This window comes from Mesocricetus auratus, unplaced genomic scaffold (genome assembly GCF_017639785.1).
Source record: "Mesocricetus auratus isolate SY011 unplaced genomic scaffold, BCM_Maur_2.0 Super-Scaffold_100676, whole genome shotgun sequence".
NCBI classification, from domain to species: Eukaryota; Metazoa; Chordata; class Mammalia; order Rodentia; family Cricetidae; genus Mesocricetus; species Mesocricetus auratus.
In genome coordinates, this window is record NW_024429266.1 from 138,590,942 (window position 1) to 138,614,903 (window position 23,962).

The 23,962-nt window shown below is 42.5% G+C and overlaps 2 protein-coding genes across 9 annotated transcripts in view; one reads left to right on the forward strand and one right to left on the reverse strand.

Moving 5' to 3' along the window:
* The window catches only part of Ctnna2 (catenin alpha 2), a 1,132,589-nt gene that overhangs the window by 372,298 nt on the left and 736,329 nt on the right, over window positions 1-23,962 (reverse strand). The gene's annotated exons all lie outside the window — the stretch shown is intronic.
* Window positions 7,361-23,466, forward strand: Lrrtm1 (leucine rich repeat transmembrane neuronal 1). Of its 5 annotated transcripts, XR_005873973.1 has the most exons (4): window positions 7,362-8,335; window positions 8,621-10,548; window positions 18,446-18,530; window positions 22,590-23,466. XR_005873973.1 is itself a non-coding variant. In XM_005078276.4 (2 exons), exon 2 carries the CDS (start codon window positions 8,680-8,682, stop codon window positions 10,246-10,248), a length of 1,569 nt encoding a protein of 522 aa, XP_005078333.1. In that variant the 5' UTR covers window positions 7,361-8,339; window positions 8,621-8,679; the 3' UTR covers window positions 10,249-10,611. The 5 variants fall into 5 exon arrangements, 2 of the variants coding, with proteins under 2 accessions (XP_005078333.1, XP_005078332.1); XR_001196957.3 differs by lacking the exon at window positions 18,446-18,530; XR_005873974.1 differs by lacking the exon at window positions 18,446-18,530 and having other exon boundaries at window positions 22,640-23,466.

Genomic DNA, 23,962 nt, shown 5'->3' on the forward strand with positions numbered 1-23,962 from the left:
GTACACACTTGCCATAAACACTCCTGCATAAGTCGCAGGACAACTTCCAGGTGCAGATCCTTGTTTTCATTCCACTATACTGTGACAGGGTCTCTTAAATGAGACTGGGTATGCCAGGCTAGCTAGCCTATGGACTTCTGAAAATTCTCCTGTCTCTGCCTCCTATCTCTCAGTAGAGACACACTGGGATATAGATGCTTGTAATATTATGGCTGACTTTTTACGTGGACCTTGGTGACCCAAACTCAGGTCACTAGGACTGCCCAGCAAAGCACGTACTTACTCATATATCCATATTCCCAGCCCCTCTTCTTTCTCCTGCATTTCTCTACCTGACTTTATTCAGCAACTATAGAAATTGCTCCAACCTCAGACACAAGTTTGTATCTTTGCCACATGCACTTTCAGTTCTCAGCTCCTCTCAGGCTCAAGGAGCACAGAAGGCAGGGGCCACATTTAACTTATTGCAAATTCCCAGCTGATTCTCCACGTAACCTAAAGCAGACTCACAAAAGCAAACAACCACACCAAAACCATTTTGATAAACAATCAAAAGGCATTCTCTGTGGAAGATTAAGCAGTAGTTCCTGTGAATGGGAGATGGTTTTCAGGAAGAGAGAAATTAATCTGAATGTGCTGGAATTCCACAGAGAACTCATTGCTTATGGGAACAGGGAACCCCATAAAAATAGATTTGTGAAAGAAAACCATGCATAAATGGTAAAGCCTGTGAAAACCCATCTGGAAAAGTCTGTGCCTTCCAGGGTTAATATTTTTGCCTATCTCACAATGTAATATGATGAGTTGTCTACATTTATCTCAGGTTCCTTGGGCTATTGATTAGGTAAATAATCAACTCAGTTTATAAACTCAACTCAACAGGCATGTCTGTGAATCAGCAGACCAAGTAGACCAGACTACTCCGAGAAAGACACATGTACATTATCAGATTATATGGTAATCTCATGTCATATACCAGGGTTCCACATATTTGATCCTTTAAGTACATATGTGGAAGGTTGAGGGTCTTGAAATTAGGAAAAATTAGGTATGTCCCTCCTGGGAAGTTTCATTTTGTTTACATTTATTTTCTCTCTCTCTCTCTCTCTCTCTCTCTCTCTCTCTCTCTCTCTCTCTCTCTCTCTGTGTGTGTGTGTGTGTGTGTGTGTGTGTGTGTGTGTGTGTGTGTGTGTCTCTCCTTTCACCAAGTAGGCCTCAGGGATCAAACTCAGGCTTCCCAATTTGGCCATAAGCACCTTTATCTACTCAGACATCATGCCAATCCCCTTCTAGCCTATTTTAAGTAATACTGGATTAGGATACTGTTAGTCAACAACACATTCATGAGAATAACTTGACTACCCTGTTAACAAAAGTCAGGGCAACCAGAAGGAACTGAAGGTCTTCAAAGTCCAACCCTCTTTATGTGGTGAGACCTCCTTCCCCAGGATTGAATGGAAAACTGGGTGTCAGGATGGATAGTTCCTAGAGGTCAAGAACACACAGGTAGAGTGTTTAGTCACTGCCTCAGCTAGTAGGAGAAGGGACCAACGTGTATTGCAATGTGTGCATGGGTTTGTCAAAGAAAAGTGAAGGCAGAGAAAGAGATGCTGGGGATGGAATATGCATAACCTTCCAGAAGAATAATTGAGAGCATACAACTAACTGCTTTCAAAAGCCCACACCTTTTGATCACAAGTACCATTTCTAGAATAAATGTGTGAGGTCATGTTACCTCAAGCATGCAAGGTCTATACATATGAACATATTTGTTACAGCATATTTCAGAAGCCCCTAACAAGAATAACAAGTTGAACAGTGAGCAAGAGGAGACAAATACAAGGGGAATGCATCTTACAGACTCTATGGTTCATCTCTGGGTTGTTGGTTTTAGCTGCCTTAATTGCCATTATCAATTAAGTTTTTTATTTAGCTTGTAGTCTGTAGTCTTTGTTTTTCTATAATAAACATCTCCACGAGAAATATATATGTGGCATAATGCTGTTGGGTGGTGCTAAGAAATAGACCAATGTAAGCAAACTTTAGTAATGTCAAAGATTTTTTTTCTGGAAAGACAACTCTACCTGTCCTTCTCTCGTGTATCTCTCCTGTCACATTCCTTCTATGATTGGCGGACTGGAGAGACAAGATAGAGTCTTGCCCCTTAGATCAGTCACCATGGCGTCAAAGTCTTAAGCCATATGTCAGAACATCATGCAATCCTAAAGATGAAGAGTAAAGATAAACCAACAGAAAGCCCTATGACTGTTCAGTGTCTTCCCTGTACTGATGATAAAATCAAGCCTTATCAGAAAGCCTCCTCTGGGCTCGAGGTTGTGATAGACCTAGACCCTGCACTTCATGCTCTTAAAAACCTAGTAGGAGAGACACAATGCAGTTGAGTCAGTTTGTTCTTTTTGACTAAACTCACAAAGCTGAATTGCAACTTACCATTCTGTCCTTTCCATTCCTCAGTTGCAAAACTAGGAAATTAATAAGGAGGCTTGGGTTTTCATTTCTGGGTAGAGTTGGACAGTTCTCCAATATAATGCTTCTCAAAAATTTGGTTTTTATAGGTTTTAGTTTTGTTTGCCTTCCTTTATTTCTCCTCCTTTCCTTATGACAGACCCTCTTGCATTCCACAGGTGGCCTTAACTGAATACATAGCCAAGGGTGACCTTGAACTCTAGATCTTTGTGCCTTTACCATTACATCTACTTTATGTGATTTGAGGGACAGAAACCAGGGCTACATGCCTCCACAGAGTAGAATTGCTGGATCTTGAGGTAACTTGATTACCATTTTTCTGAGAAACCACCATACTAATTTCCAATGTGGCTGTACAAGTTTGCACTCCTAACAGCAATGGAGGAGTGTTCCCATTTCTCCACATCCTCTCCAGCATAGACTGTCATTGGTGTTTTTGGTAGCTATACTTTGACCTGTTTGACTAACAATGGGGACGACATGTGTAGAGTCACACTGAAAAAACAAAGTTCCACAGGTGGCTCATGCCTATAATCCCAGCACTAGAGAGGTGTAAGAGGTCATGAGTTTAGGCCATCCTGAACTACAGAAGAAGTTCAAGATCAGACTGGCTACATAAGCAAACTGTGTCTCAAAAAACAAAGAATTAAACCAATGCACAACAACAACAGAAGTGGCAGAGCAGGAATCCTAACTGAGCCACTTATTATTTTGACTTCAAGATGTTTAACAATCGGTGCAGTTCTAAAATGGTCAATTTAGATATGGTTGCTACACTCATAAGGAATGAGTAGGAATAAGATATTAGTAAAAGTAAACAGTTAGTAAAGGGGAATGAGGGAGCACTTCACATGTGATAGGGGAGGATGCAGGTCTGTTAAGTAATCCTAGACATTTCATCTTCACATTGGAGGTTAGAATGAAAGTCACTCAGAGAGACAATAAAATAAAAGGTCCACCTAACATGTCAAAACCCAGTGCATAAGCCATCACAGAATAGACTCCTAAATAGGCCCAGGATAGCACAGCACTCATATTTACTTAGTTTACAGGTGCTATTGAGTTCATTCATTGAGCGTGACAGGGACCTTTTCATTCTTACACTATTGCTGCTTCCTTTCAAGAGAGACATTCGATCTGATCAGAAGGGACTTCCCCTTTCTAATTTGCTTCTCTTAAGTAGACCTCCTGTGAGAAGTCTGAGGGTCCTCATCCCTGGGTTCCACAGGCATCTGTGGTGGCACTCTACATAAAGTGCCATCTGTGTGGTGCATACCCAGAGGAACAAAGAGGTTAATGCTCTCCTTTTGAAACTGTGACTCCCACCCTCCCCCAGTTCCTCTAAGTGTTTCCTTTTAAAGAAAAGCCATGGTTCACTGCTACTGAAAATTAAAGACAACAGCATAAAGATCAAGGTCCATGCTGGTACCAGCAATGACAGAACATTAAAATCGCTATTTGAATTTCTCTTTCCTTGAACATTGACAAAGACTATTGAAGGAAAGACAACCAAAACACAGGCTCATTTCATAAAAACTCTCTCTCTCTCTCTCTCTCTCTCTCTCTCTCTCTCTCTCTCTCTCTCTCTCTCTCTCTCTGTGTGTGTATGTGTGTGTGTGTGTATGTCTGTATTCACCACCACTGGTGTATGGGGAGGTCAGAGGTGGATATACAGATATCTTTCTCAATCACTTCTCTATATTATTCTTTGAGATAAGGCCTCTCACTTGACCTCATGGTTTAATCTAAACTGCCCGGACAACAAGCTTTCTGGATACCTGTGACTCCAGTGCCAGTGACAGGATTGCAGCATACTTACATGTGTGCTGAGGATCTGAATTTATGTCTTCAAGCTTACCTTTAACCACTCTTCCCACTCACCCCCAACCCCATTTGAGAATCTGTCTACTTGTATCTCTTCAGTCATAAGACTCATTTGGCTGAAATGAACAAACTGAAGGTGGCCTTCAGTTTAGATGAAATGGGTGGCAATAATGATTCTATTGTGCCTCCATCCCACATCACAACATGGAGTACCAAGAAAACATGAGAAGGTTTATTAGGTAAGGGTTACTTTATAAGGTCGAGAAGAGAATGACCAACTACCTCTTCCTCCTACAGACTAAATATCTAGCTTCCCCAACTGCACTAGGCTGTCCCTCTTTTACCTCTCTTTAGTTCCAGATTTGCCTTGAAAATCAGAATCATACTGTGCAAATCATGTTTACAAGACTTGTCCTTTCTGATACCAGACTAGAAAGCCAGGTCTCCATTCCCAAACCTATGTTGGCATGCTGTTTTTAGGTCGTATGCTTGATGAATATTTAAATTCTATAATTGATGGCACATGACTTCAATAGTATCAACTCAATCTCCTACCCTCCACAAATATGCCAACTATCATAAGGGCTTTTAAGGTATGCATAACACTGCTCTTTAGTTATCTGACAATGAAGAATAGGTTGACAATACAAATCTGTGGTTATTTCCAACAAAGAGCTTGACCAAGAACAGGGTGATCACATTGCTATTTGAGGGGTTCAGCCTTCGATTCAGACAGGCAAAGAGAAAAGACAGAAAAATAACTGAAGGTAAGCACATTTCTCTTCCATTTCAGTAACCTGGGCACTTAGAAGTATGAAATGAAAATTTGTGAAAAACAGCCCTATCAACTTGCTGTGGTGACTCAAAAGTTGTCGTTTCTCAACTCAACTTTGCTGAAACACTTGATTCATGTTGTTCTTATTTAAACTAATTTACATTGATTTAATCAGTGCTGGTATGCTTTAAATACATAATAAATTGGAATTCTGCAACTCAGAAGACTTAGAATAGCTAAATTTCAATAAAGCTCATTTCAATCTGTTAATGTATACAGCTCTGCCAAGGATTTTAGAGGATAGAAAAGATGCAACTTGCCACATTAGAGGTGAGAAGGGCTTAAAGATACCATGCAGACAAAATAATTTGCAGCATAATAGCATGAAAAACTATATACATACATACATACATACATACATACATACATACATATTCTCAATTACAGCCTAGAAGCATCTCCTATACTTTGAGTGGCATACTTACAAGAAAACTCACATATAAACGCAGAGCATTAATTTTCTTCTTCTTCTTTTTTGCCAACACTCAACTCTTCTCTGCCTCTCTGTACCAGCTCTACAAATCAAGTGACATCCAAAGTAGGACCTCTTCTTGCCCATTTGGCAGCCTCTCTCATCCTTTTGCCAAGCTGCATGCATTACAAGGATTTTCTTCCTAGCAGTCATGGGGATTGGGTGCCTTATGTTCACAATGCTTGCTGAATGGCTGGCCACTGTTTACCCCTGCCTGTGCCTGCCCAGCCCTGCTCCTCCAACACTTTAGAGTTTATGGCTCAATCAGTCGGCATGCTGTCAGGAATAATTGTTTTGGCAAGGGGTAAAACCACTTGATGATGAAATTGTTTCTGTGTCTGTTAAAGTGTTCTGCAGCAACTCAGAAGTGCCAAAGGCCCAGTCCAGAGCTAGGTTGGAGGCAGAGTGAGGACAGGTGACCATCCAGTCTGGCCAAGGAGGAACACAGTTCTGAGGAGGAGCAGTAAAGCTCTGTTTGTGTCAGTAAGAAGGTGTACGACCTTGAATAATCCCCAGATGTCTCTGGCCTCAGTTCCGTCATGTGCAAAATAGAGAGGGTTGATTTTCTAATGTCTCCTCTAGCTCCTAAGACAGCATGTGATGTCTAGGACATTTCTGATTTGTGTTCTTTTCAATTAAATGATGCATCTTGGAGATGAATGACCAGGGCATAGCTCAGAGGAATACAGAATGGAATGATTCATACCCCTGTTCATATGCCTTTTCCTGAAAAGTAGCACCTGCCTTTGGTGACCTTAATTCTATCAGTTGGTCTTTTCAACTTTGTTGTTAAGGGTCAGCTAGGGGCTTGTCCAATCTACTTAACCTGGGAGCTCTCCCAGCCCACCATCATTCCTAGCAAAGTAATAGCGACAGGTAATGCTCACTTGTTTGGAGTTCACTAGAGGTAGAAATGATGGCAATGTAAGGGTAAGAGTACACCTTAACCTGTGACTCCTCCTGACACAGACTCTTAGTCATCTTTAAAGATGTGGTTTCTCTCTCTCTCTCTCTCTCTCTCTCTCTCTCTCTCTCTCTCTCTCTCTCTCTCAAGACAGATAACCACAGGTCTGTGTGACAATAGGATGTATTTCTTATATAATAGTTGTGATTGGAGGGGTACATATTTGTTTTATGAACACCTGTCTCTAAAGGACTGAGCGTAGAAAATCCAGCAGGGGCTTTCGCTGGCATTCAAAGTAGCATTATTCTGTACAGTCACAAAGCTGAATTAGAGATGAGGGGATGACGAAAAAGGCTTCCTTGTCTTTTAAACTACCTGCTCTCTCCATATTTTCTCCTACATTCTCCAGGGGTTCTATGTAATTACCATGGACAGCACATGCCACTCCCATGCCATACAACAGCACCTTTATCCCTACAGGTAGTGTGCTCCATGGACAGGGTGTAGACGGGGCAAGCCCCTGTGGAGATCTCCAGCAGTCCTCTGTACACAGGCTGAATTTGCCATACTGCAACACTTTCACACCGCCAGGACTCAGATGAGTTCTCTAACAGAGTGGGCTTGGAAACCATTCCCTCCACCCAGTGTTGACAGATGGGGAGAGAGGGAGAGAGAGAGAGAGAGGGAGAGAGAGGAACAGGGAGAGGAAGAGGGAGAAGGAAAGGGAGAGGGAGAAGGAGAAGGAGAGGGGAGAGGGAGAGAGAGAAGAGGGAGATGGAAAGGGAGAGGGAGAGGGGAGAGGGAGAGGGAGACTATCAGAGCCAAACCCCAAAATCACTGCTGTCTTGTGCCTCCTCTCAAGTTGCTTTTTGGAAAGCAAAGAAACAAATGTTGATTGCTCTACAGAGTCCTACGTATCTGGTACACGTAGGCAGATTTTTTTTTAAGGAGGGGCGTCTATATCCCCAAAGAAAGGTTGACTTGGGGGAACCGAGTATGTCAGTCCCTCTTTTGGATATATCTTGTCAGTGATGATGTTTCATACCCCATTCCCTCTTCTTTTTTTTCCGCCCTGAAATATAGACCCCCCCCCAAAAAAAGCTGAGAATGTTTTTCATTTCATCAAAGAACATATATTACTTTAGCGGTTTGGTTAAAAAAAAATGTTGGTTTTCTGCCCACCCCTTTTCAATCTGCTGGTGTCGGAGGAGCTCGGAGAAGACGCACAATCGCGAGCAGCTTACGACACTCAGTGAGCAGTCCGTGCCGGTGCAGGCTCGCGCACACTCCTCGGCGGAGGGAAGGAGTCGAGCGCTGCTCTGCGCTCCGCAAACCATGAGCCGGCCAGGTTTCCGCAGCTGCCTAGGACACGAATGGCAGGCGTTCTTCAACCAGGACTCCAAGGTGGCTGCGATCCGCGGTGGTCATTGCCGATGACATTCTCCAGACTGTCAAATCCTGGGGAGTCGCCAGCCCCGAGTTTGGAGTTGATTTTTTCTCTCACCCCCCCACCACGTCACAGTCTGAACTGCAGAGGAAAAAAAGGGGGACCGAGGCAGGAAGGCGAGAAGCCCGGGCTCCAGGCACGTAGTTGGGAAACTTGCGGGTCCTAGAAGTCGCCTCCCCGCCTCGCCGACCGCCCCTGCAGCCCCGGAGCGCAGCAGCAAAGTGAGACATTGTGCGTCTGCCAGATCCTCGGGCCGCGGAGCAGGGCTGCCTCGGGAAACACAGAGGGGTCTTCTCTCGCCCTGCATATAATTAGCCTACACACAAAGGGAGCAGCTGAATGGAGGTTGTCACTCGCTGGAAAAGGGTGGGTAAGACACTTTTTTAATTAAATTCTTTCCAGAAGAAAAAAAAATTTGCTCCCTTTTCTTTGCTGCCGCATCTAACATGGACTGCGTAACCCTGGCTTTGATCTTTCCGTGGCTGTGAACTTTGTATGCTGCCCGGCTTTCTGCATGCTTAGAGGTGAACATGTGGCTCTGGGGAGGGGGGCTCCTTCTGCATTTCTCTATATTGATTTGTTTTTTTTTTTTTTGTCCCTTCCTCCCCCTCCCCCTCCCTCTCCTCTCCCTCGGAATAAAATATGATATAGATTTCTGACCCAGCGCTTCCAATGGACATTCTCCAGTCTCTCTGGAAAGATTCTCGCTAATGGATTTCCTGCTACTCGGCCTCTGTCTACACTGGCTGCTGAGGAGGCCCTCGGGGGTGGTCTTGTGTCTGCTGGGGGCCTGCTTTCAGATGCTGCCCGCCGCCCCCAGCGGATGCCCGGGGCAGTGTCGGTGCGAGGGGCGGCTGTTGTACTGCGAGGCGCTCAACCTGACCGAGGCGCCCCACAACCTGTCCGGCCTGCTGGGCTTGTCTCTGCGCTACAACAGTCTCTCGGAGCTGCGCGCCGGCCAGTTCACGGGGTTAATGCAGCTCACGTGGCTGTATTTGGATCACAATCACATCTACTCGGTGCAGGGGGACGCCTTTCAGAAACTGCGCCGAGTTAAGGAACTCACACTTAGTTCCAACCAGATCACCCAACTGGCCAACACCACCTTCCGACCCATGCCCAACCTGCGCAGCGTGGACCTGTCCTACAATAAGCTGCAGGCGTTGGCCCCAGATCTTTTCCACGGGCTGCGGAAGCTCACCACGCTGCACATGCGGGCCAATGCCATCCAGTTTGTGCCGGTGCGCATCTTCCAGGACTGCCGCAGCCTCAAGTTTCTCGACATTGGATACAATCAGCTCAAGAGTCTGGCGCGCAACTCTTTCGCTGGCTTGTTCAAGCTCACGGAGCTACACCTGGAGCATAACGACTTGATCAAGGTGAACTTCGCCCATTTCCCGCGCCTCATCTCTCTTCACTCGCTCTGTCTGCGGCGGAATAAAGTGGCCATTGTGGTCAGTTCTCTGGACTGGGTTTGGAATTTGGAGAAAATGGACTTGTCTGGGAACGAGATCGAATACATGGAGCCCCACGTGTTCGAGACTGTGCCGTACCTGCAGTCCCTGCAGCTGGACTCCAACCGCCTCACCTATATAGAGCCCCGTATCCTCAACTCCTGGAAGTCCCTTACGAGCATTACCCTGGCCGGGAACCTGTGGGACTGCGGGCGCAATGTGTGTGCCCTGGCCTCCTGGCTCAGCAACTTCCAGGGGCGCTATGATGCTAACTTACAGTGCGCCAGCCCGGAGTACGCACAGGGCGAGGACGTCTTGGATGCTGTGTATGCTTTCCACTTGTGCGAGGATGGAGCCGAGCCCACCAGTGGCCACCTCCTGTCGGCTGTCACTAACCGCAGTGACCTAGCGCCCCCTGAGAGCTCAGCTACTACGGTGGTGGACCGCGGGGAGGGGCTGCACGATGGCACACTTGAGTCCATCACTGTGGCTCTCCCCGGCGGCGAGCACGCTGAGAACGCTGTGCAGATCCACAAGGTGGTCACGGGCACGATGGCTCTCATCTTCTCCTTCCTCATCGTGGTTCTCGTACTCTACGTATCCTGGAAGTGTTTTCCAGCCAGCCTCAGGCAGCTCAGACAGTGCTTTGTCACGCAACGCAGGAAGCAGAAGCAGAAACAGACCATGCATCAGATGGCTGCTATGTCTGCCCAGGAATACTACGTTGATTACAAACCCAATCACATCGAGGGGGCCCTGGTGATCATCAACGAGTATGGTTCATGTACCTGTCACCAGCAGCCCGCGAGGGAATGCGAGGTGTGATTTTCCCAGTGGCTCTCAACCCATGCGCTACCAAATACGCCTGGGCAGCAGGGCTGGCCGGCCGGCACCAGGACGGGTCTCCTCTGCGCTCTGATGTGTTGACTGAAACTGTATGGGGATCTCTCCCAGAGACTTGACATTTTAGCTTTATGTGTCTTAAAAACAAAACAAAACAAAAAAAAAAACACAACAAAAACCCCACCCCATAATCTTCAAGACAGTCTGTCTTAAATTTCATATGAGAACTCCTTCCTCCCTTTGAAGACCTGTCCATATTCAGGAATCTGAGAGTGTTAAAAGGTACAAATCATTGATTTTTTTTTTGTAAACTAAAACGTTTAAAATAAAATAGCATTTACAGTTTCTACAGACTGGTGGAACCTAAATGAGCTGCTACCTGTCTTACTGGAGAAACAGTGGTTGAAGTTTCCTTGGAATGTAGTGGGAGTGGAAGTGAGGGGTCGTGGCAGGTGGGAAAAAAAACCAGAAATCATGGAGCAAAAAAATTTAGGTTCTATTTGAAATGATGAAAAGGGCAAACGACAAAAGCTTATCACTGTGGTGGTCCCTGCAATTCATCTCTGTAGTAAGGTCCAAAAAGTCAGTAAGACCCTTCGTAGTCTGAGGAGCAAGCTAAGACATCTAGCTACTTTAAAGTGATGGGTGAGGGAAAATTGGGTATCATTTCTAGGCCTTTACAGCAGAGATCAGAGATTTTGGCAAGATCATCGAGAAAGGCTTTTAAAAGGAAAAGACTGACAGTTTGTCCTGTGAGCAAGAAACATTTTCCCCTTAAAATGACCATCTTTAAAATCAGCTCAAGATTTCCCATCAAATGCCATTTGGTCTTTTGGTCTTAATTCCCCTGGCTTATCCTCACCAGAATTAGCAGTAATTTGTGCCCTTTATCATGCTCTCCCATGAGGTGGGGGAGAGAGAGAGGCAGAGAGAGAGAGAGAGAGAGAGAGAGAGAGAGAGAGAGAGAGAGAGAGAGAGAGAGAGAGAGAGAGAATACGAATATCCCAATGTTCAATACTGAAAGACAGGCTCTTTTGGAGTTAATAGCGGCAAGCATCAGCTTAAGAGGTACTGTGGAGAGAGAGCAAACCCTGACTCAGGAACCCCCTTGGGTAATGACTTGTGGTGAGAAAATTCAGGTCTTGACTTGTCAGAACAGCCTTGCTGGTAAGGTGGGAGATAACCCTCTTTAGCCCTCTGCTTGCATAATATGTGGGAATAATTTGCTAACACAGAACAGGAATGCTGCCTCCTCTCAGATGTCCCTTTTATGTGGTGCGTGCTTTCCCTGGTTTTCCACCGTTTTTTTTTTTTCTCTATTTTTGAGATGACTGACAGCCTCTTCCCAGTTCTCAAAGGTTTCCAGGGCCCCTTTATTGGCACTGTATTTTTTTTTATTGGATTAAAAAGTGAGGAGGTGGGTGCGGTGGCAGTTGGGTGGGTTCTGGGAAGGGCAAAAGGGGAGGATTGTGTTGATAGGTGGTATGTTTTAACCACCTAACAATGTATGGTATTCAGATGTATGACTGAAACACACTGTCACGGAGAGCAGATAACAACTGGACCCGGTTTCACATGTTATCCTTCTAACTGATACTAAAGCATGGTTTCTTTCTTTCTTTCTTCCTTCCTTCCTTCCTTTTTTTTAAATCCTCAGCCTTCCTTTCAAGAGATCAGTACAAATAGCAGGAATCAGGATGGTGTGTGTGTGGGTGGCAAACACATGACTCTATTTCTCAAAATGCAAATAAATCCAATTACTAAACTACAGAGGAAAACCCCACTTTTTCAAATGCAGAGAAATATTAGCAGAAGGGTTAGTTAAGCTAAGGATTGGTGGTAGATTAGTCATTTACCTTTGAAGAAACCAAAATGCCTAAAAATATGGTTTACAGAAGGCTCCTTCAAGAGGAATGTTTTGCAAATATCTTTAACATATTAAGTCTTAGAAGACAGCTTTACACACACACACACACACACACACACACACACATACACCACCACCACACCACACCCCACGAGCTCACATGTGACCAAGAAACTTCACCTCGGTTTGCCTATAACAACAGGACTTTATGACACATAACCATGTTCTTCACACTCATTCAGATTGTGAATGTCTAGAAGACAGGTGTTTTGTATGGTAACTTTATGGATGGAGTTTGGGGTTTAGTTTAATCATGAGGGTGCTGAATTGCTTTTGTAAACAGATTAACAAACACTGAGAGGGTAGGAGTAAGAATGTGCCTGATATTGGCAATTGAACCTTACTTATAGCACTTTCTCTAGCAGAAGCATAATGCTTGCTTTAGTTTTTGTCTCAAATTACAGCACTATGACCACTGAAGTAAGGTTCCTGTTAACTTCATCTCTTCACAGAGAAACTACAGGAATCCAGCACCACATGCTGTTCTGTTTTCTTAATGCACTGAACAATATAGTGTTGGTGTGCTTGTAAGAATCTTACTTCTAGAAGCAAGCCTTTGTGGCAGACATGAGAACTGCAGTGTTCCTCTGCCCCCTAAATATTTGCATTCAAATCTATAGTTTTTTCTATTCCTTTTCTTTTTCAGTATAGCTGTGAAAGAGGACATGATGTTTTATTCTTTGCTGCTTCACTATTCTCACGACAAAATATCATCTATTTAGAATATCTTTAGACCCTATAAATCAAACGAAGAATCTTTGACAAGAAAAATCAGACATTAGGGATTTGCAGAGCAAATGATGTGTGTCCAGCTAAGTTCTACTGTTCATATTTGTAGGCAAGCAAGTGTATCCCCCATATACAAGGATTTCACTCATATTCCTACCTGGTTCAGTGCCTGTGGATTTTGAGAAGGGCAGAAGGAGAGAGAAGCTAAACATAAAGGAGAATGGTACTTTTAACTAAGGTTTTGTGATTCTTGTAATCTTTTATTCCTCAAATTAATTAAGCGTTAAGTTTTAAGAATATTGCTGTGACCCCTCTAAGCACATGCTTACACATTTAAAAAGGGGTTTTAAAATGTGTAGTACTTTTTTTCTCCCTATTTTTTTCCCAAAGAGGCTGCTAATCTCATCTTGTGCTCTCTGTAAAGAGTTCAAGGCCACGATTCTTGTCTCATCCTGGGAATCATGATAAATTAACCCTGCCTTTCATTGTTTTCCCAAGCTGATTAAAGTTCAGTGATGGTATTGAAGCTTTAAAAATATTTACAGAGGGAAAAAGAGTGTTTTCAAATAATGAATGGCATTCTCTCATACTGGTCTTAGCCCCAGTAGATTTTGAGGTTGTGTCAGAATAGTGGGTTAAGGGAAACTCATTTTATATCTATACACAGAGGAGAGGCAGTTCCTGATTCTCAGGCTTCTGTCTGTATGCATAGTAGGGCCACCTGTCTCATGATAACCCACACATTCTTTACACTACAAAGTTTCTATCACAAAGAAAACATAATTCAAGTGAAAGGTTAAACAAATACACATACTCAAAGTATTATCCCAAGCTTCCCAGTGTAGAAGAGCACATTACTTTTGCTCCTCCCTCAGAGAGGCAGACATTTGGTGGGACTTAACACCAACAATACATTTCTGAGGATGTGTAGGTGATTAGAGGGGCAAACACCACTTGTTATTCCTACCCAGTTTCCTAAACAACTGCACATATATCATTGGCAGGCTTTGGGGACACCTGTGTTTCCAACTGGAATTAATCAAGTTGACACTGGGCACCCCTGGATCACAGACCCTGGTGAAATAAAAATCATCAGATGCTTCCCCTTGGGGGAAATGATGGGAAGACCAGAATAGTTTGTATCTGTTTTAGAGAATGAGTATCAGGATGTTTTTTTATGGTGAAGACAAGAACTCATTGGATTGGTACCTATGTTAGCTTGGTTGAATTAGCCATTAATGGACTATCAAACTCCGTATATCTAGTTAGAATATGACTATTAAATATATTCAACAAATATATTGAAAAAGAATTGAGGGGTATACCTCTCTGTCTCTATATTTGTCTATAAATCTATATTTATATAAACATTTCTCTTACAGAAGTACACACACATATATAGTATTTTATATAAGGCTACATAAACCTACACACATACACACATGACGATATCACACAACTACTCTACACCACGAATTACTCTCCTTCTTCTGTGATCAAGCTGCTATTTGGGGGAAAATGTGATAAAAAGAGATACAAATAAAGTAAAATGGACTGATATGGTGGATAGTATTTTTCAAATACTGTTCCTAAACTGGTTCACACTTGGCTGCTGAGTATTTTCTAGATGTCTCTTGCCACAGCAGGGTGTATTCCTGTTGTTTAGTGGTTAGAGCTAGAAATGACTCTGCATTCTTTTGGGAATATACTTACTTTAAAACTTATTTTTAATTTTTTCTCTTTTTTTTCAAAACAAGGTTTCTCTGTAGCTTTGGAGCCTGTCCTAGAACTCTCTCTGTAGACCAGGCTGGCCTCAAACTCACACAGATCTGCCTGTCTCTGTCTCCTGAGTTTTGGGATTAAAGGTGTGCACCACCACCACCACCACCACCACCACCACCACCACCACCACCACCTCTGGGCACTTAATTTTTGTAAATGTTCTTGTTTGTATTTGCTTGCTTTTTTCCCCTGTGAAATTCAGTAGATAAAATCCCAACTTCTAACTGGGACCCAAAATCATCTTCAAGATGGACACAATTCCTAAATATCTTAGGGTTTCTGTGTAGTGTGTGTGTGTGTGAGTGTGTGTGTGTGTGTGTGTGTGTGTGTGTGTGTGTGTGCGTAGATTCTGGCTGATAAATCCTTAATGCTTAAAACAAAGAAGCAAAGGGGATGTAAAGAAAAGGATTTATTGACTGTTTTCTTGGCATGGGTGCTTTTTACCAGACTCTTAATATGTAATGTGCAGGCAAATTTATCTCTACAAGAGGAACCTAAGGCTTACAGAGGCTGAGAATCTCATACAAAGTACAAAGGGTTTGAGTTAGTGAGGAATGCTAGTTTTCACTCTGGAGATCTTTTTATTATATGGACTATTTTTCCTTTAACAGTTGTTTTCTGCACTCTTATACTCACCAAAGAGCCTAGACTGTACAGAGAGTCTATTTGCCAATATATGCTCGTTGAAGGATAAAAATATTCTTATTGAATGTCATGGGGTGATAATCAAATACAGAAAATTTGGCTACAACCTTGTTAGATCTGACCACTGGTAGATGAGTAGTGTGGAACCCTGTCAACAGAGGAGATATTCACATGATGTCAGAGAAGAGATATACAGTAATCACCCAGTCCAATCTCTTACCATTAGGATCAAGTTAGAGAAAATAAGGTCTAGGCTTCCATTGGTTACTTTCAGGGATGCCCTCACATTTCTTATTTGGTGATCACATGATTGTTTATGCTAGCTAGCCTTTCTCAACCAGAAATAAATTTGCTATTTCACAAATGAACATACACATGTACTGAGACAGACAGACATGCATGTGTGCATGCATGTGCGCACACATACACGCGTGCACGCATGCTCACACACACATACACAGAGGAATTTACTTAATGTCTGTAGACAGTGTTTTTATTTCCATACTTGGCTGGTGTGCAGACTGGCATCTGCAGGATAGAGGTTACAGATACATCTAGACATCTTACAACAGAGTATCTTTAACATGAAAGAACAATTTGACCCCAAATACCAAGAATGCTGGGACTAAGATACCTGCCTCCATGGTAGGAAAGAATACTGGGACAGATCCTGTACAAAAGTTGCTTGCACAGAGTGGTCTTTCTAAACTTTTATTTCACCTATATCTTTTCTCTTTTAAGTAACCCCCCTTTTAACCAGAGAGTTGCAAGTCTAAATTAAAAACCCTCAGGTTGTTAATCAGCAAAAGACATAAAGTTAGCACATCCTTTCCAAAGAACATATGGCAAACCTTAAATTAAATAAGACAAAACTAGTCAGAACCATCAACTGACCCACTTTTTCCTGTAGCAAGACCTCATTTATGAAACATAGTAAGGAAGGCATCAAGTTAATGGTGAAATGCTCATTTAATACAGAAGAAACTGAGAAAGTCTGATATTCCTTCCAATGGGGTTCTGGGGCCTAAACATATCCATTCAACCTTTCTCTACATTCTCCAATACCTTTCAAGACTGCAATGTCTTTTAGGCAAGAGTGAGCACCAATTTTGAGAAAAAATGCATCTATTCATGTGAGTGGCATGGTCATACAAGTGAAAGGAATTGCCTCAGATTTTAGAAACAGGTTGTCTGGAGCTGCAGACATTGCTCACAAATGTATGTGGGGCTAGGAAGACCAGGAACAGGACTGACATCAATAGGGTGGCATTGTGAGGGAAAAAGGGAATTCAATTAATAGTTTAGGTCAGAGTGGTTCAGGCTAATGAGAACACATTTGTAGGTCAAATCAAGTTATACCAAAAATAAATAAATAAATAGAATCTAGATGTCAAGAGTTGTGGTCTTCAGACCTGGTGCTATTCTTCATTTTCTAGAAAAGATGAAAATTTTGGTTGCCCATACCTCAGTGGGTCTCATTCACACTGTATTTTAGAAGGATTTATCCAATATTCCCCGAGGATACTTTCCATTCTGTACTTTGATTTCACCATTTATCCCATCAATAAAACATGAAACAGAAGCAGTTTTCAAGATAGTGTCATTTAACCATAAAATTAAAATCTCCCTGAGTTCCCATTCCCCAGATATTCTGATTCTAATTTCATATGCCTGCTTATGAAAGAGAAAGGATGGAGGAAAAATTCACTGAGAGATATGGGCTTCAGGGAGGAAGATGGAAATTCAGAGAAAAGAAAGATGAAAAAGTTCAGGTATGTGTGGCATATATGAATATAGATTTATAAAACACGCAGAAAGACTTGTGGAGATACCCAACAATCCATATATGAGTTCTGAGATGCAGGACCAAGACATTTACCTAGGTAAAATAACAGAAAGCTAAGGAATAGTAGTGGAAGGAAAAGCAAGAAGGAAAATATTTGTCTAGGATTTCTAAAATAATACAATAAGTGGTTAGCATTTGGATTAAGCAAATGAGTGCCTCCTGTTAAAATAATAATGCAGGGGATGGAGTGGAAGGAGAAGAGGAGAGGCATGAAGAAAGCCAAGACAATGGAGAAAAGAGATACAAGAACTTGGATGAAGAGAAGTGTATCAAGATCTGTGCATTATATTTTAAAGCCATCATCACTGGCAGTTGAGCTAGATTGATTCCTCAATCCCATTTAGTTGTGTTTCTTCTAATCTACCTAGTGGGCTATTTGCTTCCTTTCAATGAGAAGCCAGGAAGCCATTTTCTTTCAGCTAGGATGGTACTTCTCGACCTAGTAGTATGGGACCACTGGGGACCTATGGGGAATTCTAATGATTAGGTCTAACCCTAAAATACTTGACTTCACAGATCTGAGGGGTGGGGAGGTTTTTTTATAAATCTTTCTGGATGATTGATTGCACAGGTCAGCCCAGGTTAAGAATCGCAGATTTAGCCAGGAGGTGGTGGGAAATACTTTAACACCATCACTGGGGAGTCAGAGGCAGGCAGATCTCTGTGAGTTTAAGACCACAGGACCACTGTGCCTGTTAGACAGAGAAACACTGTCTCAAAAACTAAACTAAACTAACTGATTTAGAGAGTCTTATGATCATATCCTGTGTTGTTCAGCCATATACAAGATATATGCCTTGGACAATAGGTTTTGCAGAAGATATAATGAGTCAGTAGCTGGGCCAGTTAGGGTACTCATTAAACATAGACCTCCTTGCTGCCCACCTGGTGGAACTGATGGATTAATAAGTACAGGTGTGCTTGGACTTTATTTCTGAATCCTTGTTAGTCTATCAAGCTTTGCTTTCATTTATTCCTTTATTTGATTTCATTCTCACAATAGTCTTAAAATAGAACTGTCCTGTTTCGAAGACATGAACACTAAATCTGAAGCCATCCTGCAGCTGGCACAAGGTCATTGACTCCTGAAACTTCTGCTTCTCGGTTGAGTGTCTTTACTCTTTCACAAATTCCTTTTTCCTCTCCGATTGATCATGCCATTATGAGGCAAGATGCCTACATAGTCCCTCTTCTCTGGGTCCTAGGAGACACACTTGTACCCCTGCTTAATGTGTATCTTTCCCCTCTAGCTGGACACTGGTACACAGTCTCATCTCTGCCTTCGTGTGCACCTCCCATCCTCCCTGATCCTGACAAGCTCAAGCCTCTGGTTTGGTAAGAAAGACACCCAAAGAAATGGCAAGTTTCCAACACTATCTAACACCCATAACACCCAATTATTCCCTTTGTAGGTAACCCATAGCCACCAAAAACTTTGCCACTGGCTCTTCCAAAAATGTGAAGGCAAAATCCTAATAAGACTTTGATTGAGGTGATTACTCTACTTAGAGATTCTGGGAACTTCAACAAGAATATTATCTCCCCCCCTATCCCGTTCTGGGAGACAGGGCTAACTTAGAGAAGTCAGTTTTATATTCAAAGACCATTCAGACAAATAAGTAGGGTGGCATATACTTGTCCAGGTGTTCACTCTTTTCTCAGTGCATATGAACCAACCCAGGTGAATGCTCACTCAGCCCATTTCTTAAGAGCTTAAATAAAGGTCAGGGTGAAGATGCATTTCTTTCACTCTTAAGCCAGCATCTTCTTTGAAAACAATGTATTTTTAAAAACATTTCCCATCAGCACATCTATCTTCAATTAAAAATTCTACATATGAAACTATGTGGCAGGAATTCCAGCTCAGAGATATTGTGGGCGGCTTCAAACAAAAGGGAGAAGGCTCAGCAGCATTTGGAAGCTGGATTAGTCTGTCACAGAAAGGTCTAGAAAAGCCAAGTTACACACAATTAATGGAACAATACAACAATCTGTCTTCAGCTGGCCCAGGCATTCCTGTCATTTGTCCCTCAGCTGCAGAACCACGTGCTCTGTGATTTTGTGTATCTGTTCCATCGCAATGGTGTTTTCAGTGAAATCTCTATTTTCAGAAACTGAGACTGGGTTTTTTTCTTTTGCTTTTTTATCCCTTTAAACTTTTTTACTCTAACAAGAATGGTCTCTTCTTGGAACTCAGTCTTGCTCTGCTAACTACCCAGGCCATTTTTATCTGACCCTTTCCCCTCTTTCAAACATCATACATGTAGAAAAAAGACCAAATGATGCAGGGGGTGAGCAGATGGATGACAGTATAGCTGCTCTGTGTAACACATCAGTCAGACCTTTTACCTTCAAATTATATTGCTCAGCTCATTCAACCAGGTAGCAGTAGTTTCTTTACAAGGGATTAAGCATATATTTGTTGAAGGAAAAATAGAACCACTTAACATGTAAATGACTGTACCTGTGAAGGTGAGGCCCAAAGCCAGAAGAACCTGGAGGCATAGCTCTGCCGGACTCACTGTGGGAGTGAGCAGAAGATGTCTCCATATTTCCAGATTAATTTATAAAGATAATCCCTCCCATGGATGTGTTTATTATATATATTTTAGTTAGTGAGGGATAGGGAAACTGTTCGGTCCTTCATTTTCTCATCTGAGTTCTGCCATCAATCTGGCTTTATTTTTGTCCAGAGGGCTTTTTAGCATGTGCAGTCTGAAAATTAGGTAAGTGGTGGTGAGACTTCTGAGATGGTAAAGGAACCTGCCTGCATGCCTTAGGACACGAGTTCAAGCTTAAGGACCCCTAAGGTAGAGGGAAAGAATCAACTCCTTCAAGTCCTTTGACTAGGAATTGCCTTGCCTTTACCATTGTGTTCAAGCAGGACTGGTGGGCATACTCCATCTCAGAACATGCCAACATGTCAATGCTTGTTTGCACCCAAATGTACACACATATAAGGGCTTAGCATGGTTCTCCCCACTGTTACACAGACTGAAGCTTAGTAACCTTCTCCAGAAGCACTGTTTATGAAGATTTTTGGTGAGACAACAAAACTCAATGCCACTTTGAGCTACATGTAATCCACTGTCAGTTCCAAAAGAGGAAAGCTAGCCAATAGCTTGAGGTGACCATCCAATATATATGCATTTACTCAATGTTGGTGATAGTAAACCATACTGGCCCCCAGGATACTGAACAGAAATTCACACCTTTAGATAAACATTGTATTTAAGAAGCTTTTCCTTTGTATGCAAGAAATCACATTTGATTGTAGCAAGCAAATAGAACAAAGGGTGGAGAGTACATCTGTGAAGAACCCTTCTGAGAAAGGAGGCTGAGCATCAAGAGGCAGGGTCTCTGGTACCAATTTCCCCCTATATCTTGAGCTAGACAGTGTTATTTGTGAAGATTTTTTTCTTTCCGTGTCAGTGGTGAATTCTACAGTTTTGCTTCTAGCCCTCCAATTTAGTAGTTAGGTGTAGAGTGCAAAAGCACAATGAAGAATGGAATTTCCAGCATTCTCCTATGCTATGACTTGCTGACTGGCAGGCAAAGAGGTGAATTCATCAGAGTTCCCCAAAAGGCAGGCCCTGAGAGATCTAGTTAGTCTCACAAAGAGGCAGACGTCTAGCCAGAGGAACATTCTATGTCCCACGTACATGTTGAAGTCTGAATCTATCCCAGGCCACACTTCATTTTCATGATTTGCTCAAAGGAGAAAAATATTAAAAGAATTGTTCTACTTCAGGTTTACATAAGAACATTAGCAACACAGAAATCAGTACTGCCAGAGAAAGTTCTAACTATTAGGGAATTGAGGACACCTTTGAGTGCTGGTGTTTGAGTATTTGCTAACTTATTTTGTTTCTTGTTTTTTGCCTCTTACCTTCCCTTTTTGCTTCCTTCAATCATCAGTCTCGCCTCATTCTCTTTTTTTATTCCTCTTAAATCAGTTCATAGTTATGAACCACACTTTACTTTCCAAACTGGGGCAAAATTGCATTGAGGGAACAAACACTGTTTTTTGAGTGGGTTAACAAAAATCTTCTTCAATTTTATATATAAATTATAGATATGCATATAGCCCATCAACAGTTATACAATATCTATGTGATATTGAAATCTCAGGGCAATAGAGGATTAAAAATATGTCTACAGTCTGACAGTCTTTCTCAGTGGGAGGAGGTGAAAATGGGGGCAGTGGGTAACGTCTGAGAACACTGATCTAAGCAGTGATCGACATGGTGAAGATATGAGAGCAAAAAGCATCATGCTAGGTCATCAATCAAGGTTTTGAGAAGAACAAAGGGGATCCATGCACTCTGAAGACAAAATCAGAAATTATGTGGACAGTTGGTATATCTCGTAGAACACATGGTCTTACCAGCCTCTCCTGAACTCAACATATTCCACAGTTCTCTGTTTGGCAGATTTAGATGCATTAAAAAAATGAATATGGAATTAAAAGACAGTCCCCGGTCCTGCCTGTTTACTGGTTTAGCTAAATCATCTCCCTTTTGGACTTAATCTTCTTGTCTATGAGATTCAGGAAAAAGAAATCCCTTGTGAGCCTCTTTCAGAAAAATCTGGTTAGGCTCAAGAAAGAGCCTTGAAAGTTCCAAGACTCAACACAAAGGTTGAAGGTAGTGGGAAGTCTTAGGATGCTGGTGACAAGAGGTATCTACCCATGTGCATTTCTGAGGGCCACCTGCATTCCTTACATTCTTTCTGTTAGTCTTTACTCTGTATTAGAAGACTTGGGATTGCTGTGCTGAGCATGGGCATACCAGGCAGGTCACTGGACAGAAAGGAGAAGATTCAGGTTAACCAATCTATTTCCTCATTTTGTCACAGTGAGTTTGGCCCAAATGGCTTGCTTCAGTTCTTCAAATCTCAATGACCATGCCTCTAAAATGGTCCTACTCACGGTGGCCTTGCAGGATTTTAGGATAATTATTAGAAATCATAGGCATTGGCTTCACTTAAAGGTTGGCCAGCAATAATTGTTCAATCAACATGAATCTTGCTTGTGTCCCTTCGCAATGTAGCTGCATACCATATGTATAAAAATGGAATGGGGGAGGGGAATGGGATTGTCATAAGGGGCAGTTGGTGCCCTGATGTGGAAACTAAGAAGAGACTTGAAGGATTATAGAGCGCTAGATCACCACAAGAAAGAATAAAGAACTGGATAGGAAGTATTTACGTAGAGTAATCAACAGAAAAGTGGATGGAGAGATATCCCTTTGTCTGTTGCTAGGGTTAAGCATAAATCTTAGGAAGGAAGTAGCTTCCACAGACCTCACATAAGGAGCTGCCATAATGGATACTTTGTGCCTAGCCTACAGTACATGTTTTAATATTATTTTCTAATAAAATGGTTCTCCTCAGTTCTATCAACAGATTCTATATTCACCCAGTCTCTGCACACCTCTCCTCAGGCTCAGATATCTGCTTCATCTCCTGAGAGCTTGGACATAGAGAGCTTGGAGACTTCTGGAGGAAGGTGGGAACTGAACTCTCACGTGGTTCAATGGTAATCATGCTTTGCCGTCAGAGTGCATGGGCTGCTTCTGTGAGCCTTCAAACACTGACTGCTACAGGGGTATTGTATCTGCCAGCCATCGCGACAGTGTTTCACGACTGCACAGCCTAGTGGTTCTGACCTCCAACAAAAGCCAGCCACACATACTGCAGTAAGCTGCCCCGTTGGGCTCCATGTGTTTATACAGAACTGCTAACCCACAAGAACTACAACTGAAAGAGATAAGAGAAAGGAAAGGATGTTTTTGTTTCCTACTCAAACCAGCTTTTAGGGAAAGAAAAAGAAAAAGAAAGGAGAAAGGAAAAAGGAAGAAAAAAACATAGAAGAATCATTCTCCAAGCTGGTTCCCTGCCAAGCCTCCTCCCCTCCCTTCCTTGTCCAAGTACTCCACCGTCTGTGCAGACTGTATAACAGCAAGTTCTGGAAACAGACTAAGGAATCTGGGCCAGTCCAGAGGCTGTGCTATCTGGGTATCTGTGTCTGGTGGGGCTTTAGAGACTTTGTTTTTCACCTTAATCTTTTATCACCTACCAACCCTTGGAAGCACATCTGTTACCAATCGGCTTCTGTTTGTACAATGAGACTAAAGGTAACCTCTCCAGAGAAATCCTCGTATCTTCCCTGTAGTTCAGTAGTGAGCCTGGCTCACAAAACATGACTACGGTGAATTAAAGAATGTTAATAAAAATGAGATAAACACCCAGGAACCATTTTTTGCCCCCACATTCTTCTGTGATCCCTTCTAAATGTTATCTTGCCAGAAAATTTGCTCTTGTGAGGAACAGGATTTCTCAGAGCAGACAGCTTTGCCATGATCACTAAGAGCTTTCAATCCTGTGGTGAGGATGGTGTGGGTTACTGTTATTGGTCTCATCTTTGGGTAAATGTTCCTTTTTTGGGACACTCACCAAAGGGTGAAAACCAGGATATGAGGGGTTTTCCCCCCTTTATAACAAACAGGGATAACAGAGAGGAGATACTTCAAGTATGTGGATTGAACCTTGATATGGTAATTAAGTCTTTAGCTAACAAAATAATTACCAAGACCCATGAATCTGTGCCCACAAATGCAATGGACACTAAATTTTAAGCTGGCTCATATAGATTCTACTTATGCTTCACAAGATGGCCAAGGATGACATTTGTGCGACTTTCTTTATCGTGTTTGCTTCAGGGACATAAAGAATAAAAGAAACACAAGAAGTCTAGAGATCAGCAT